This window comes from Rhagoletis pomonella, unplaced genomic scaffold (genome assembly GCF_013731165.1).
Source record: "Rhagoletis pomonella isolate Grant_MI unplaced genomic scaffold, Rhpom_1.0 Rhpom_scaffold_00003, whole genome shotgun sequence".
Taxonomy (NCBI): domain Eukaryota; kingdom Metazoa; phylum Arthropoda; class Insecta; order Diptera; family Tephritidae; genus Rhagoletis; species Rhagoletis pomonella.
The window spans coordinates 72,717,491-72,736,398 of NW_023458557.1; the positions used below are offsets into that span (position 1 = coordinate 72,717,491).

At 38.8% G+C, this 18,908-nt stretch overlaps 1 protein-coding gene across 1 annotated transcript in view; it reads right to left on the reverse strand.

Annotated features, from left to right (window-relative positions):
* LOC118735498 (neuronal acetylcholine receptor subunit alpha-7) overlaps nt 1-18,908 on the reverse strand; it is a 613,475-nt gene that overhangs the window by 225,139 nt on the left and 369,428 nt on the right. The window contains exon 3 of the mRNA XM_036465294.1: nt 545-684. Coding sequence (XP_036321187.1) covers nt 545-684 — 140 coding nt within the window. The remainder of the gene's footprint in view (nt 1-544; nt 685-18,908) is intronic.

Genomic DNA, 18,908 nt, shown 5'->3' on the forward strand with positions numbered 1-18,908 from the left:
CAAAAAAAAAAAAACGACTAAAAAGTAGAACATCAAAGCTAAAATAAAGTCACTTTTCATTTTTTTCTTCAATAAATACTTAGAGACCTGCCAGATAAAATTTCAATTTTTATTTGATCTTAGCATAAATAAATAACAACACAAAACGTAAATATTATTTTCAACGGGTACATGTCACTTACCAAATTTAACCACGCATTTGTGGTCAGAATCTGATTCTTTTCGTCCTATAAAAAATTTTAGACGCATTAATGTATTTCAAACTAGTTTTTTTTTATTAACTTGAAAATCAAAAAAACATTTTTTTTTATTTCTTGTTAGACAATTTGCCGCCGTTTTGGCCTTTTGTCATCTATGCAGTTGTATTTTGTGTTTATTAACCTTTATTTGTGTTTGTTGAAAAATTTGCTATTTTTCATTGGATTTTTTTTTTCTTTTTAAAATGATTATTTTTTGTTAGTTTTGAAAAAATAATTAGTTTTTCAAAAACAAAATGTTGTCTCTTTTATGTGTGTTGTGCAATTTTGGATTTCCAAACACTTACCACATCAATAATCTGTTGCAGTGTTAGGCCGAATTTGACTTCTAGCGGTTCCGATTCGTTCGCTACGGGTCGTTCGAGTGTATTATAGGTGGATAGAAGGTGGTTAAGTAGACGTTTTTCGTGTGGTCCTTGGCAGCTTTCTGGAAATGAAAATCGATAGAAAAAGGTTTTTAGAAAATATGCCCTAAAAACGAGCACACAGTAGATAGTATGCAGATAGTTGTACAAGTGAACAGTTATATACATATGTATTTCATAACTAGGCGCTTCTATTCGTTAATAATTTAAGGACGTATGTATATTTACGTATTTTATATTCGTATTTTATATGCGGGGAGAAAAATTGTTTCCTAGAAATGGTATTGACTTCGTTAAAATCAATATTTTTCGATCGGGAAAGTTTGTTTATCTTCAGGCGCTCAAATTTAAGAACCTTTAGAAACTATTGCTAGAGTTAAAAATTTGTTTAACTTCAGAGGTTAGGTAGATCTGTTTAAATTTTTGTTTGGATTTTTAAGCTTGATGGAGTACATTTTAATCCAGCTCGAAAAGTGGAATAATTGCAAGGAATAATGCAGTGAAGAAGGTTAGGTTATGTTGGGAGGGCGTGTGTGGAATATTTATTCTGTACTTTCACTCGGAGACAGAATTGTCCATTGTGAGTGCCCCCTTTAAGCGAGTGTCTGGAGGAAATATCTAGATACCCATAATCGAGAGAGTAGCTTCAAGGTACTATTTTACTGAACTAATTACTATAATGAAGCCAAGGAGATCCAAGAGGGCTATATCGCCCAGAATGTTGAAGAAGCGTGAACCCAAAATCTTGAGGCGCTTGGTCTGTAGCCCTGTAGCCTAATTTTCATCACGGCAGCTTCTGTAGGGCGTACTTGTTGGTATCGCCATCGTTGAAGAATTGGTGCTTTAGCACAGTGTACTGCGATGAAACCGGTCAAGGCCTTTACTGAAGACCTTTTGAGGTTCAGTAAGTTCCTCGTCCACCGTAGGAAACTACTAAGCCGCGGTCATAATAACTCTGTGATCTCACAGTCTTCGCGTTTGTTTCACAAGTCATTAGTCGCGGCCATGGTGTACTCCTCTATTTTCCTAACGTGATTACTAAACGGTGGTAGTACGTAGCTATCCGCTTCTTCTGTTGGCCACTCTGAGCAATTCCCATTTCGCCATTTCTATGTGATTCCCGATTTTACTATTTTAGATCCTATTGCTTTCAGTGCTGCTTCACATCGACAAAGATAGTTGCTTCATTTTCTGGAACCCTACTACTAAATAATGAACTAGCCACCTTTTACATGGTGTAGTTATCTGCTTGGAAGATGCTGCAATCGTTCGGCAGACGAAAGGACTAGTTGATCTGCAGATCCTTCGAGTAGAGACCGTCTCCGGTCGCTTGTTCCATCTTTGAACCATCAGTGTAGATGGGTATACCTCCCTTTGCTACTTACTGTCAGTCCTGCATCCTATTCTATTTGTTTCCCCGAATGTCGACAGAGAAAAAGTGGGTTCTAGTAACCAATACCAGTTCTGCCTTGGAGCGGTTAACCTCAATCTATTTTGGCTGGCCCATTTAGATATATCACCCAGTCACCCTCCATTAGTTCACTTATCGTTGATGAGTGATGAGCATCACTAAATCGTCGGCATAGGCGACAACCCTTATTCTCCTAGTTTTAATAATTCCCAGAAGTTCGCCACTAACAGCTATAGGAGAGGGGATAGCACACCCCCTTGAGGCGTGCCACTGGTGGCATTCCTTCTCACCGGTCCCGTGTTTATGGTCGCGTTGATTACTCTGCTCTTGAGCATTGAGCCAATTCATGTCTATATGGTACTTGGGAAGTAGTAAAGATATTACCTTGGTGGAAAAAGCCAATTAGTACGTAGGAGCACTATGAATTTTAAGTTTTGTGTAAATCTTATGCTTATACTTTCTTCTAAATAAACATATGTATGTACACACATATGCACGAGTACTTGGTCATCACCTTGAAAATGATTTTGTTTTTAATTGCATCATTTCAACCAACACATTGGCAGCAGTTTCATCTCAGTTATAGGAGTTTTTCTTGAAAGCAGCCTACTGCAGTAGAACACACAGCTAGGCACAAGTTGTAATCATAACAAATATTTTCATAAAAGAAACTCATACCAAATATTAGCTTTGTTTTCGTTTTTTTTTTTTTAATTTGACGAGGGTATGATTCACTTCATTTCAATACGAAGGTCAAATGTAAGTGCCGTAAGAGTTTGTTGAGTGGATACTTGGGAAGACGTGCCTCATTATTTTTCCTCATTTCTTACAAACAAATATAGAAAAATAAGTAATGGCGTTCTAAGAACATTCGCCAAAATTATTTTTGCTGCGGAATGCAAACAAAAAAAGAAATACATAAAATGCAACGAAAAGTTGGCTAATGGTCAAACACACCGAAATTTAATATGAAAAATGACAAGAGTAATCATATTTGGGAAGAAGCGGCAAAGCTGTGCATACAGTTACTAATGAGCAACAAAATATTAAATTATAAACAAAGAAGTACAGTAGAACGACGATTATGTAATTCAAACTTAACTCTTACCAGTTATCAATCTTAGACGAGAATCGATTCTTGCAGCAAAATTTTTCCATTCATCCTGTTCAAAAAAGTTAAACCAATGGATATTATGGATATTAAATTAAAGAAAAAATTGTGTACAATTAAAGCCGATTAAACCTTTTGATACATAAGGACGATTAGGTGTAGAAAATGTCCTTTTAAGTTCTATCCTTGAATAACCTTGAAATTTTGCACTAATTATATTTGAAAAAATTATAAGGACTCAATAATACACACTTGATCACATACTCGAAATTTGTCCTTCTAAATTTATTATCTTAAAAAAATAAAATTAAACAAAAATGCATTTTTAATACCTATTCCTCCTTGCAAACCAAAAATTTTCGTATTTGTTGTTCAACATTACACTGAATTTTTTAAATAATTGTTGGAATCAATCATCAAAGTCTTTCTAAGAAAAAAATTCTGGCGTCAGAGAGAAAAACTAAAAATGCAGTTTTACTATATTTGGCCAATAGTTTTGTGAGTATGTTTCGAAATTTCTTTGTTTTTGTCAATCGATTGCGGGGAAAAAAGTATGCAGTAAGAGCAGGTATGTACATCTCCAGCGTCAGTGCTCGGTACAGCATTGTGGAATGAATGTATAATGGTGCAATGGTCTGCTGGCTTCGCTGAAGTTATTGCGCTGGTTGTGCTGACTGAACACCTGAAAAATATTGAGATAAAAGCGAAGACGGCGCCAGCGATGCCCAGCAGAAGAATGGGCAGTATAGATTTATGCATGGCGTCAGAAAAAAACCGAATAGGCCACCACACTGAGAAGATCCTTTTTCACCCTAACATACACATAAAGATCAACTATTTACATTATTGGTAATCGTAGCCCATTGGATGTAACTGATCCCTTGAGAAAGACCTTAAAACTAAATACATATAACCCGCATTCTAAAATGGTCAGTCCAACATTGTGCACAAGTCCTACACTTGTAAACATAACCTATCTGAAAAAAGAAACATCCGGCACACAAAAGGGGCAAACTTTACTCTTAATAGAAGATAAACAGAAAGTTGAACGTCTTTAATGGGTGAATGCAATTTTTTAAGTTTGAGGGAAATGCAATATTTTGCTGTCCAAGATGAAACGCCGGCTACAAACATCCGCTTAAGAGCCGTCGGGATAATTTGTGCTGGCGTAATTATCAGCTGTACCACTTAAAGGGGTTTTACTGTAAAACAATAGAATGTTATGCAGTCCCACGGTAATGCAATTGGCATAGCACAAAGTCGAAAATAATATATATATTTTTTTTAACTCACACAAAACAAAACTCAGCAGCCAAGTTTCATAATTATAATTTGGCAGCTAACGCAGCACTTTGTTAATTGCAAACTGGACACATAATTATGTGCAAATATGTTTTAAATGAGTTTGCAGAAGACGAGGGTAAAACAGGAAACAACAATGCAACTGGGGAAAGGAAGGAAAGGAACAAAATTTTAGTGAAAAATGTCATAATTTGCTGCGCCACTTTAGCTGAACGAAGAGTTAATGACAAAGTTAACATTTCCATGCTAACGCGAAAAAACATGCTATTTATGTATGTACATATGTATAAGAAGTTGCGTAGCAGTGCGGATATTCCAAGGTATTCAACCTAACTAAGGGTACATTGAGGCGAAAGTAGTCTCGTACAAGCGGAAGGGGAATGGTAAGATTCCATAACTACTACATATATATGGGGCGTACCATACCAAAATGAATGGGGTTCACACTTCATGTGTTTGATTTGTTTTACATTTTTAGGGTTGATGGATAAACATAAATAATAAACAAATATGAAATTTGAGCTTGATTGATATACTTTTTAAAACTTTACAGCACAAAAACAAATCGATTTTATAGTTTTCCAAATATCTCGAGAACGGAGTGAGAAAAAAATTTGAAATAAATAACACATATACACATAAAAAATCTCTATGAAAAGAAATATTTTTAAAATCGTTTTCTTGAAAAATTTTTCACGTGCAAATTCTTTGATAAAGGGTGCACTCTATAATAATTTGAGTTATGATTTTTTTTTACACCGAAGTTGAGTAAAATGAGTACATTACAAATTTACGACGGCTGACGGCTTTTGCACTTTTTTCTTATGGAAGAAAATGCGTAATATCGTTTTCAAAGAAAATTAAAAAAAAAAAAATTAACGCCAGTTTTGCAATCGCTTAAAACTGCATACTGAAAAAATTCTAAATAAAATTTAAAAAATTTGTAAATTCGTAATGTACTCGTTTTGTTCAACTTTGGCGTAAAAAAATGTATGTATGTATATGTAAAATCTATAAAAAGCCGGGACCGAATATAATCGTTAATGTGAAGGATCCTTATTTTAAAATCATTGCAAAATCGTAATTTTTTATTTATATATTTACGATAGTTTTTAATCGTTATCGCCTGGTTCAACCTAACATTAAAAATAAAATCGGCAGGCAATGGCAAACCTCCGAGTGCATTTCTGTCATGAACAGCTTCTCATAAAAATACAATCGCCGTTCGGAGTCGGCGTAAAACTGTAGGTCCCTCCCCTTTGTGTGACAATATCAAGGCGCATGTGTAAGCGCCAATAAAAATCAAAATATATTTTTGTCAATTAGAAATAATCCTTATTTTGTGATTTTAATTTGGTCGATCATTTTTAATCTTTATTTCTTGATTTTTATTTTTTCGATCGTGTTCTAAACGTTATTTTCAGATTTCCAATTTTTAGATCATACAATTTTTAAATCGGCTGTAAACTCTTTTACATTGGTTTAATTGGTCTTTTATATTGGTTTAAAAAAAAGTAATGGCGTTCGCAGCCGGCGCTGAACTAAAGTTTGTCACTTCTGTGCGACTAGCACAGGACAAATTGCAGAAGGTCGGTCAAATACTTGAATAAAATGTGAGCGTTTGTTTTTGTTTTCAGGTTTTTCTTTAACGTTACACATTAGCACCAGGTTCGTAAAATCAGTGCATTCAACTGCTAATTTAACAACTGAGGAAAGTAAGTATACGATGGAAAATGGATTAGCAGTACAAAGCTTAAATAAGAGCAACTGGCATCGCGAACTCCGGCAGAAGCTTTCTCACACCACTAATTAGAAATTACTTAGCATAAGGGGCATAATCGCAGCGATAACCTATCGATATATATCATTGATAGGATTACCGATAACTATAGTCGATAAAAGTATCGATTTCAATATATATATCGAACAAAATTAAAAGAATGCCGAACTCCGTTTTTGTTATCTTGTTTTTTTTTCTTTGTATCTAGTCTGTAAGACGAAAATTTCGTTTAAAAAGGTAATGATGATGAAAACGCCCTATCTGAGAAAAATTTTCAACAACGCTTTATCTCAGAAAACTTTTCAAGAATGCCCTACTTTAGAATTTGATTGAAAAACGCCCTAGCTTAGTATTTGGTTGAAGAACGCCCTATCTCAGGTTATTTTCAATATATTTTTGTTTGAGATAGAGTATTTTTGAACCGAATTTTGAGATAGGGTGTTTTTCAATAATATTCTGAGATAGGACGTTTTTCAATCAAATTCTGAAGTAGGGTATTCCAGAAAAGTTTTCTGAGATAGGGCGTTTTCGAACTGGCTGCCGAGATAGGTCGATCTTCCACTCAGCCATCGAAATGTTCCTGGGTAGGTGCAGCGCAAAAAAAGCTGCTTTTAGAGATAAAATAAATAATGCATAAAAAACTACTTATGGTTAACTTTAGAGCTTTTCAGGCGTATTTAATAGAAAATATGTAAGGTGGTTGTGGCAAATAATTGAATAGAGAGGGCGCAAAGTTGATCGAAACCCCAAAAATCGTTTAAAAAATATAATAAATATTTTTGTTTTATTTCATGATTTTTTCGTTTTTACAGTTTCTACTTAATAATATCGAGCCCTAACCGCCAAAATAACGTAAGCGAAATTTTTTTCAAAATTTTCTTTTTGGTGCAGAAATGCATCTAGACTCTCTAGTAATATTTCTGCATCAAAAAGAAGATTTTGAAAAAAAATTGCGCTTACGTTATTTCGGCGGTAAAGGCTCGATATGTTAATCACTTTTTTTGATTTAACGTTTTTCAATAAAAAGAAATGATGAAAAAACTCGAGTGCTTATTATTTAATTATTTACTAGATTGCCATCACCCGTCTCGCTGAGTCTACACATGAAATTTCTGCGTGCGTCTCACACCCATATTGTGATGCATAATTATATATCGTCGCTTAAAGTACAAAACCGCGTAACTGACATTTGCTCTTTGCTCAATTTTTATCTATTCGTCCTGAAATATACTAGCCAGAAATGCGATTGCTTTATAAAAAAAGAGAACCATTTTGAAATATGAGTGTTTTTACTCTCAAGAAAATAATTTATGCAACTTCACGTACGCGGTTTTGTATTTTGTTGATACGCGGTTTTGTACTTTAAACGCCGATATATATTTGAATAACCTAATTGCCATTATTTAAAATGAGTTTGATTTTTCAAAAAGGTGGAAACCCTACTACACGTTAGGGTTGTAAATTACAATGAGACTATCGATGTTTGAAGAATCGATGTTTCGAAAAATTACATCGATGGTAGCTCGATGTATCGATTTAAAACATCGATGTTTTTACCGATGTTTTAAGGAAGGAGGCTTGTTGCTTTCATTAAATTCGACTTTTCAAACAGGTGGCAACTCTTTTAATTATCTTTTAAACATTTTTAAGCCACTTCCATTTGACACCCATTTTGTAATACAAACAAATTCAAACAAATAAATTATTCCTTTAATTCAAATTGAATTTGATTTACTAAACAGGCGGCAGCTCCCTTCCATGGATAAATAAAGTTAGGAGCATTTTGAAAAAGCGGTATATTCTCGGAGCACTTCCAAAACACTCCGCCTTAATTACCTTCGTATGATTTAAGGAGCCCTTTTAACTAAATCATAGGCGAATAGGGCAGTCTGCACGGAGGCTTTGCGGATTATTTGAGAGAGCGTCTTAAGACTTCAAAATCACCAATTTAAGGAGCCCTAAAACACACACTTTTTTCACATTTTCCTTTGGGACCTTTTCGGAGCCTCAATGTCTATATTCACAAATATATCGATAACTTTATCGATAAATATCTAAACACGGTAGTAGTAGTCATGTTAAAACTGTGCCGACAAATGACATAAATGGATGAAAAAAAGAATTTAGTATGCTTATAAGCAACCTGTTTCATAACTAAGAAAACTCAGACAATTTTGTTTCTTTTTTCAAGTAAAGTGTTATGCAAATATTTCATACAAAAACGTGTCTTAGTTAAAAACAAACAAACAACAAACGGCAAAACATTTAATGAGCGCTCAACGCCGCCTATTTCGAATATAAGCCATGTCAACTTATGTACATATGTACATACATGCTTATGTAAACACTTACAATGTCAGTTCAACAAAGTCATTAGTGTTATGCACATGTTTACTATTTACACATCCTTTGTGCCCAATTACGCGCTTGATTAGCTAACTGTGAGCGAAACAAAATCTTTGTTCAATTCGATGTATGCCGTTCAGTGCAAAGCTCAACAACAGCAGCGAAATGCCAATTAGAACCAATAAAAAAAAGAGTAAAACCGAATTGGCAAAAATTTGCTAGTACATACCATTGGTGAAAGTGGCAAGGCTTTTGCTTTGAGCAAATATTAGCGACGCATTGCATTAGTGCGTATTTTTTGCACGTGTATGAAGGACACTGTTATAAGTGACTACTTAGCAGACTCGTGGTGCTTGTGTATGTACCAACAAAGAGTGCATGTGAATGCAGTTGATAATTGGCTAGTAGCACGGCTGACCGACCACCTGTCATACATTGTCATGGTAGCCCACCTTTTGTGCAACGTGCATGTTATGTGCCAATTTTCATTGCAATGTCGCAACTTTGATTTAACGGTTTACCTATTGCCTGCTCTTGAATCACTGCGGTGTTGCTGTGACCATTTTTCGAGTAGTAGTAGTATGACCCCAATTAGGCCGGCCATATCATCTGCATAGACCTGGGCGTATATAAATATTACCAATTACCAAGCACCAGAGAAAGCACATCTCCCCGAGGACAGCTCTAATGAGCTCCGCACTTGCCATGTTGACGACCATCTGTCTGAATCATAGCGAAGCTTTGTGCCAGCATTGAGCGAATCCAATTTACCAGCACAGAATATACTCCATGATTTAGAGCCAGCCGATTTGTAAATGCTATCTAGGCTGGCATTGTCAAATGCGCCCTCAACGTCTATAAAAGTGCCCATGGAAAATTCTTTCTTAGTGATGACATTAATAGCTCTAGCAACCATATTTTGCAGAGCCCTTTCACCTCCTGATAGGCATACGAATGCGTAACTCAACCAATCCCAACTTACTTTTCAGCATGTAGGACCTTATGCTACTGGCCCTGAATCTTTTAGGGCTAATAAATTCATACTTATAAACTTTAAGGATAAAGGCGCCGTCTACTAGTCTTCATGATTAGGTAATCCTAATTTCTTGGTATTTTTTCTAGTAAAAACTTGTCCACCAGATGTTTATTTAGTATATAAACTTCTAGCTCCAATTTTTATTCTATTTTGATATGAAATAAAGCCAGCCTGCTATCCCTTTGTTGTTTATAACTTTAAACCTTAGCGAAAAAACAATAGTTTTTGTGTGGTCAATATATAGTGTTTACAAGGGGACCAAAGTGGTATTTAAAAATTTTGAAAGTAGTGCGTAGTTACTACTCAACGATGCTTTTCCGCTCTCCTGGAAAATTTAACTAAAAAGAGTTAGCAGCTTTTATCGCGGTGGCGGCGATATACGAAATTCTAGCGAATTTGTAGTATAGCTACTTTTGGGCACAGTTTATATGGGGACGTTCCACCGCCGTCTCTTCGGCTGTCGAGAAGGTCGAGAATTGTATTTTCTCCTCCTGTTTTTGTAAACGATGTTCGAAAATTTTCCTACTCATTCCTCTGTATTGCCGATTTCCAGCCAAATAATCACGCGCGCAGCCAATTGATCTTTTCGCTAGCAGCCGGCTGTGCCCATTTACGCTCGAGAAGTGCATTTCTCATGTGTCAACATAATTGTCTGTCAGTTTTGGCAGCGGAAAGCGTCAACGAAATACATTCGCATGCTGATGAATGGTTACATATCAGCGTGACAGCGATGGCGGCTATGGTGTTGAATGTCCCTAGAGCAGGATGTCCGCAAGATACGTACATACATATGTATGAATGTATGTATGTATGCATAGAAATCCGCAAATGCATATGAAGATTTGAAGGCGAATGCCAATGCATTAGTGCTGCGGTTACTGTTCACACTATTGTTATGAATTATGCAAATATGTGCACGCATTCGTAAGTGTATTGTGGTGCACTTCGTTCGCTTTCAATAAAGGGTTGTTTGTAAATGTCGCAGCACTGCTGATGACTATCCAATGCTTGCTTACGTGTGGGCATCCACTGACAAATGGTGTTGAAAACAATAACGGTTGGCGTGGTGACGGCGGCGTAATGGCTGTTGAAAATGTTGACAGGCTTAGTGAATTTTGAGAAATGCCAATATTTGATGGAACTGTGTGACGAAACTTGCGCTAAATGAGCGCAGAACTGGCAGTGAACTGAAAATGTTTGATTGAAAATAATTGTTGTAGCAGGCATGTCAAAATATAGCCAAGTTGTTAAAAGCTTAGATAAACTTAGGTCCGGTTTCACCAACCAAACTAAAGTTGAACTGAAGTTCTGGTTGAGAAAAATCTTAGCTAAGATCAGTTTTAGATTTTGCTCAAATTTGAGTTTCACAATGCATACTTACATAAGTATGGAAAATATTTAATTCAGAAATATGGTAGCACCGCACGTGTTCCTCGGACTAGAACTAGTAAAACTGTCAAAAAATAAAAATTCGCTCAGAGCGAGAGAGACTTTCCATCAACCTGAAATTCAGGCTACCGGATCACTTTAGCGTTGCCCAAGCAGAGTTAGCCGCAATAAAGGAGGCTTCGGATGGGTTGCTCACTAATGTAAGATATTTTAAAGAGGTGAATATCTATTACGACAGCCAAGAAGGTACCAAGGCTCTTGGCTCCTTGTTGATTCGTTCGTAAACAGTGAGGTATTGTTTGACTTATCGCCCGCATCGTATAATTTCGTTAGTATGCTTCGTAGCTAAATCTAAGGTTACTGCATGGCCGATGAGCTGGCAAGACCTTGAGGTATTCCTTCCGGTAAGGGAAAATCTGACCTCATGCAGTCTACATCTGGACAGATGGGCGTTGAGTCAGGTCAGCGTTCAGTGGGCGAAGACCTTGAAACGCAAGGTGGCTAAATCCTTCTGGCCACATGTAGACCGAGGGTGATCCTGGGAGCTCTTGAGACTAAGAAATTTACGCCTCTCACTATTGGTGGGAGTTCTAACTGGTCATTGCGTGATAGGTAAGGACGCGGCAATGCTGAATATCATCGATGACACTTACTGCACCAGAAGCATGGAGGATGGTGAGGTAAATTGCTGCCCAAGTGTACTGCCTTGGCGAACCTAAGATTCAAGCACCTTGAGTCGCCTTTCTTTCATACTCCGTTGAACTATCGGATATATATATCAGTCGTGGTGAACAGGGATCTGTTTCCTTACAAGAAGCCTTAAGTGTCATGGTCTTGTTCCTTTCCCCTCTGTTTCTACCATCTTCCTAACCCTTTTCAGCTTTCCTGTATTCTTTGTGGATATTTTCCTATTTGAGAGAGAATCGTTTTTTACTCTCCTGCAAGTTGTTACGGAGTGTAATGGGGTATAGTCGTTGCGCTGCGTATGCAGTTACAGTTGCATGTCTATACTCAAACCCCGACCATTGCGTCCTCATTCGCGCACTCTGGGCAACGTGAGCAACCCATGTGCGAGATGCGGTAACCAATCCGAGTGGAGCCTTGGGTCACGGCAGAAAGAGAGGGTGCTTCGGTGGGGCCACTCCGACTTATTCGGTTTAAGGGCTCACTGAAGTCTGCAGCGTCTGTTCACCAGTAGGTGTGGAACAAGCGGCTCGCTGTATAAACGTGTATTTGGTTGCGAAACCACCCCCGTCCCAGCAATGGGTTGTGTGCTGGGCTTGGGACCCGCCACGTAAAAACCACTTCCAGTGAAGAAGCAAGGCAAAGTCTGGGATGAGACCCCCCTTATGATGACGACCACGGCAAACTTTTACAGGACTACGATTTGTGGGCATGCACCTGGAATGTCCGGACACTTAATGGGGAAGGTGCCTCTGCCCGGCTGGTTGATGTCTTCGTAAGGACAAAAGCTGACATCACCGCCATCCAAGAAATGCGTTGGACGGGCCAAGGCTAGCAATTTCTGGGGCCTTGCGACGTTTACTACAGCTGCCATGTAAGGAGCGCAAATTCGGACTTGGATTTGTGGAGGAAGAGAGACTGCGTCGCCGAATACTGTCGTTCACCCCGGTGGACGAGCGTCTAGCCACAATCCGCATCAAAGCGAGATTCTTCAACATCTCTCGCTCATCTGCGCCCATGCCCCGACGGAAGAGAAGGATGAGGCATCCAAGGATCACTTCTATGAGCGCTTGGAGCGCACGTACGAGCGCTGCCCCCGTCATGATATCAAAATCGTGCTTGGCGACTTCAATGCCAGGGTGGGCAAGGAAGGGATCTTTGGAACCACCATCGGAAAATTTAGCCTCCACGACGAAACATCCGACAACGGATTGAGGCTGATCGACTTCGCCGGGACCCGAAACATGGTAGTATGCAGTAGTAGGTTCAAGCATAAAAAGATCCATCAAGCTACGTGGATGTCTCCGGATCGAAAAACGAGAAACCAAACCGATCATGTTGTGATACACGGAAGGCATGCTTCAAGCGTTTTGGACGTACGCACACTCCGAGGCCCAAACATCGACTCAGACCACTATCTTGTTGCAGCCAGGATACGCACCCGCCTCTGTGCAGTAAAAAATGTGCGCCGAAATATGCAAGGAAAGCTTAACGTCGAAAAGCTGCAATCACAACAGACAGCCAGCGCTTTCGCTACTCGACTCTCACACCTGCTCTCAGAGAGCACTCTTCAACAAAGCGACCAGTGTTGCCAGAACTTTTTGGGCCGACCGGCTAGATTGGCAAAAAAAAGCGGCTAAAAACGGCTAAAATGTTTTAGTGAAATTTCACATAGACTCTGGCAAAAAACGGCTAAAATGTTTAAGTGAAAATTCACATGCTTTATTTAAATAAATCGCAAGAAACGAAAGACTAGTTAACACCATTAATTTATATCGAGTGTATATTCCTCATCATCAAATGAATCACTATTGTATATATCACCTGAATTCATTAATTTTAAGAGATCGTCATCTACAGTAAAACTATGGCAGCATTTTTCTTCACGTTTTAAACCGTATCTTATATATAAAATAGCGTTTAACGTTTTAACGCACATTGGATTTCTTTGCTTGGTTTTTATTATATTCATTGAACTAAATATTCGCTCTACTTCTGCATTACTTATAGGCAAAACAGGAAAACTAAAAACTAGGTTGGAAAGGTCAGCAAAAGGGTTTTCTCCTAGGGCATTTCGAAATTGATAAACTTCGGCCCAAAATTTTACAGTTGAGTCTAAATTACTCCAGGTATGTAAAGTTAACCGTTGCCATTACATCTCTATGGATGTTATTTCGTCGGCATTATATTTGTGTTTTTGTTGCTGTAGTTGAACAAATACTTGTGGTTTAATTACTCTTAATGCATTTCCAACCGAAAAAAGTCAATTTTTTTTAGTGTGGCAATATTTGTAGGGAGGCGTTGGCGTAATTCCTTTATTATTAAAGTAATATTATTAAAGTGATAATAAAATAGCGACCATTTTCTCGAATTATTTTCTCGGCTTCGTGGTCAAAAGCGTTTGTGCTTACTTTTGTTTTTAAATACTCTTCAAAACTGTGATAAAACTGAGGAAATGGAGCAAGGTATGGTTCCAACGGGGAGCATATAGGATCAAATGTGTCCGCGCTAATAACCACTAGGAGCATAGATGCGAAAGTAAAACATTAAGTTCATTAAAAATCTTCATTGGGTCTGCATTATTGCTTTCGAACAACTGGTTTACTTTTTGCACCTGAAAATTAGGCAAATAGTAAAATCGGCTAAAAACTTTTTTTTACAAACCGGCTAACAAATCGGCTGCCGGCTAGATCGAATTTTCTCCGGCTAGTTGCTATCAAAACCGGCTAAATCTAGCCGGAAAACGGCTAAAATGGCAACGCTGAAAGCGACATATGCGAGCAGTGGAACCACATTTCCCGCTCATTAAGTACCGCCGCCGAAGAAGTAGTCGGATTTCAGCGAGCCCGAAAGAACAACTGGTACGATGAGGATTGTAAGGAAGCTGCGGAGAAAAAAGATGCCGCCTACAGGGCCACGCTGCGATCGGGCGCAACGCGCGCTATGTGGGACCGCTATAGGGATCTGAAGAGGGAAGCGAGATGTATTTGCCGCAATAAGAAGAGAGAGGCTGAAATACGTGAGTGCGAAGAGCTTGAAATGCTGGCCGACAGGAAGAATGCCCGAAAATTTTACCAGAGAGTTAGGCGACTTACGGAAGGTTTAAAGACCGGGGCGTACTCCAGTAAGAACAATAATGGCCTAGTAACTGATGTCCAGAGCGTACTTAAATTGTGGAGGGAACACTTTTCCATCCTACTAAATGGTAGCAGCACGGGAAGTTTTGAAGAAGAAGAACCCGAGGCCGCAGTCGATGATGACGGAGTCGACGTTCCACCGCCTGGCTATGACGAGGTACGTATAGCAATAACGCGGCTGAAAAACAACAAAGCTGCTGGAGCTGACAGCCTGCCAGCTGAGCTATTCAAGTACGGCATGCATCAATTCTTGCGCAGAATATGGTCAGAGGAACGCATGCCCGATGACTGGAATTTAAGTGTGCTCTGCCCAATCCACAAGAAAGGTGACCCCGCAAGTATAGGTTACAAGGTCTTATCGAGCGTATTGTGTGAAAGACTGAAGCCCACCGTCAACTGATTGGGTCTTATCAGTGTGGCTTTAGACCTGGCATAGAGCCACCATAGACCAGGAATTCACAATACGCCAATTCTTGGAAAAGACCCGCAAGAAATGGATCGACACTAACTATCTATTTGTCGACTTTAAAGCCGCTTTTGACAGCACTAAAAGGAGTTGCCTATATGCCGCTATGTCTGAATTTGGCATCCCCTCAAAACTCATACGGCTGTGTAAAATGACGTTGAGCAATACTGCCAGCTCCGTCAGAATTGGGAAAGACCTCTCCGAGCCGTTCGCCACAAAACGGGGTTTCAGACAGGGCGACTCCCTTTCATGTGAGTTCTTTAATCTGATGCTGGAGAAGATAATAAGAGCTGCAGAACTGAACCGCTCCGGAACAATTTACTACATGAGCGTGCAATTGCTGGCTTATGCCGATGACATCGACATCATCGGTACACCCAGAAAAAGGTTTAGTTATAATAACCAAGATTTGGTTATAGTGTACAAGTGGCATAGTTGGATATGGCGAAATAAATATATAGTTCACGAAAGTCTGCAATTTACTTAAGACTTCTAGTTGGGACAAATGTATATTTGTTAATAATTACAAAACGACTACCTTGATTGGACAATATTGTTAGTTGAATAAAATCATTGTTGAGCAAATATAAACAATGCTTTGGTTGATACAAGTTTTCAATTAATTTTGTGAACTTGCCGTAGACTTGAATCAGCTAACCGTTTATTATTGGGAAAAAAGTTTCAGTTTGACACAAATAAAAATTTACTCGATGTTTGTTGTGTTTACTTTCTTCTTTTATTTGCATATATTAAGCATAAAAATACGTTTATATTTACATAAGTTAGTTACTAAAGTAAATAATACATATGTATATGGTGGTAAGAATTTCCTAAAAAACAACGATGAAACAGGAACAGTCGTGCGAAAACCCAGGTCAATATCTGCTGGAAGTATACTGCTTTGCTTTTTCCTTAGCTAAATAGACACTTTCAAATTATAATTCACATGAATTATATATCCACTGAAAAACCCCCGGTTGGCATCAAACTTTATATTTTTAATTAAACTTCAAACTATGCGCGCACTGAAACAACCCGCGATGATAGCAAAACTGAAACTGTGACAAACAAGTATGGGCATGTCATAGCACACATGGCGCAGCGATCGACATGCCATAGCTTACTGAGCGCTCTGGGACCACATGCGTGTTTCACCCATATACGAACAGCGGTAGCGGAGCAATGATTTCCACGCACAATGCAATGGTCGGCATACTAGCGCATTCAAACGATTCAATAAGTGGGACTGTGTGCATTGCTCAGCTGGCGCTCTTCGTATGTGCTCAGAGAGCGCTCAGCATTCTTTAGGGGTGGCTCACAAGCATGAATATGTTCCACTCTCAAACCAAATCGTGGTTGCCTCAACTAAGATTTGGTAACTATGACTAAACCACGTGTTGAAAGAAAGCTTATCTGCATTAGCAGAGCTTAATAACATCCTTCTATGAACCATACGTTAAGTTGAATGGAATTTGTAGAAATATGCTTCAAAGAAATATTTATTAGTATTAACCAAACCCTTCAACTAAATTAACGATTTATTACAACCTAGATGAATATTAGAAGCTTTAATATATTTAGTTATAATTACCAATCGATGGTAATAGTTCCCAATCCTTGGTAACAGTTCCCAAATATTGTCAAAATTCGGGAACTAAATATCTTTAGTTGTCGAAACTAATCCTTTTTCTCAGTGTAACAAAAACCGCGACGTCTGTTCTGCCTTTTCCAAGTTGGATAGGGAAGCAAAGCGAATGGGTCTGGTGGTAAACGAGGACAAGACGAAGTATCTCCTGTCATCAAACAAACAGTCAGCACATTCGCGCCTTGGCACCCACGTCACTGTTGACAGTTACAATTTCGAGAAAGTAGAAAATTTCGTTTACTTGGGAACCAGCATTAACACCGATAATAATGTCAGCATTGAAATCCAGCGCAGAATCACTCTTGCCAACAAGTGCTACTTTGGACTGAGTAGGCAATTCAGGAGTAAAGTCCTCTCTCGACGTACGAAAACCACGCTCTATAAGTCACTCATCATGCCCGTGCTGGTATGTATGGCGCAGAAGCATGGACAATGACAATATCCGATGAGGCGGCTCTTGGAGTATTTGAGAGAGAGATTTTGCAGAAGATTTACGGGCCTTTACGCGTTGGCGAGTACCGCAGATGATGGAACGAGGAGCTGTATGAGCTTTACAACGATATGGACATAGTGCGGCGAATTAAAATACAGCGGCTCCGCTGTCTTGTTCATGTCGTTCGAATGGATACCGACGCTCCAGCTCTGAAAGTATTCAACTCGGAACCCGCTGGTGGTAGCAGAGGAAGAGGAAGGCCCCCACCGCGGTGGAAAGACCAGGTGGAGAAGGACTTGGCTTCACTTGGCGTTTGCAGTTGGCGTCAGTTGGTACAGAGGAGCAACGACTGGCGTGCTTTGCTGAACTCGGCCAAAATCGCTTAGGTGGTTACAGCGCCAAAAAAGAAGAAGAAGAGAAGTTGCAGTTGGATATTTTTCACAGAAATCTATTCGAACAGACTAATTACTGAATTTTCATTTGTTAAATTTTTCATTGGCTTACACAGCACACTAGCGAAAATCTGAGTAAATTCTATGTTTTCATTACAATTGTCAGCCTACACTGATTGACAGCATGCACACGAGCCTATGCATTTGTGTAGGCGTATGAAAGTGGAACTAACTGCCACGTGTTTGTATTTATGCGTCTGTGACCCAATTCTCTTATGCCCTTGCCTCTACAATACGCGTGCACTAAGTGGGCTCGCACATCTGCACGCCCACATATGCACCCATTTGCACGCTTGTTTGCATTTAACGATTGAAATTCACTTTCACCTGGCTATGAAGGCCTCGAGCCCTAGAATTTGCATCTACATAAACACCTACGAAGCCCTTATATGTTTGAGTAACTTCAATGCAGTATCACAGTTGAGCTGGGCGTTATGGGAAGTGCACGCCAAAATGTAACAACAACTCTTAACAACACCATTTGCAACTCTTTAGGATTTTCTTATAGAATATATTGGGACGTGGCTTCATATACGCGCATTTACTCGTATATTGGACGATTTTCCTGTCTCTTATTAACTTTTACTTGTTTGTCCATGCGGACTTTTATCCATCGATCATCGCGCTACATACATACATACATATCTAACTGCACAGCTAGCACGTGTATTGAGTGGTGTAAACATTTAAAAAATGTATCGCTTGATAACCTTGCCCTTTCAGTGGCTTTTTTTGCGGCAAAAACATCAATCCCCACTTCACCTATTTACATACCTATGTCATAGTACGAATGTATACTTATTCACCTGTCCGTAGCGTAGCGTATTTCCGTTTCCGTTTCCCTCGCATTCAGCGCCATTTACAAATTTATTGCATATACATACATATGATGTCCAGCGTTTTTAATCCATTGTCGTACTATTGGAAACAGTCACCAGTCGCAAGGTGTTGCAGTGTCTCTGCCACGAAAAAAAATCTTCGGAATATTTTTTGCTGGTTCTACACAAACAAATTATGTATGTAGAGTTCTTCAAAAAATTGCCAGTCATCAAACCCAAAAGTTGTCTGCAATTCAATCCACTTGTGGAAAAAAG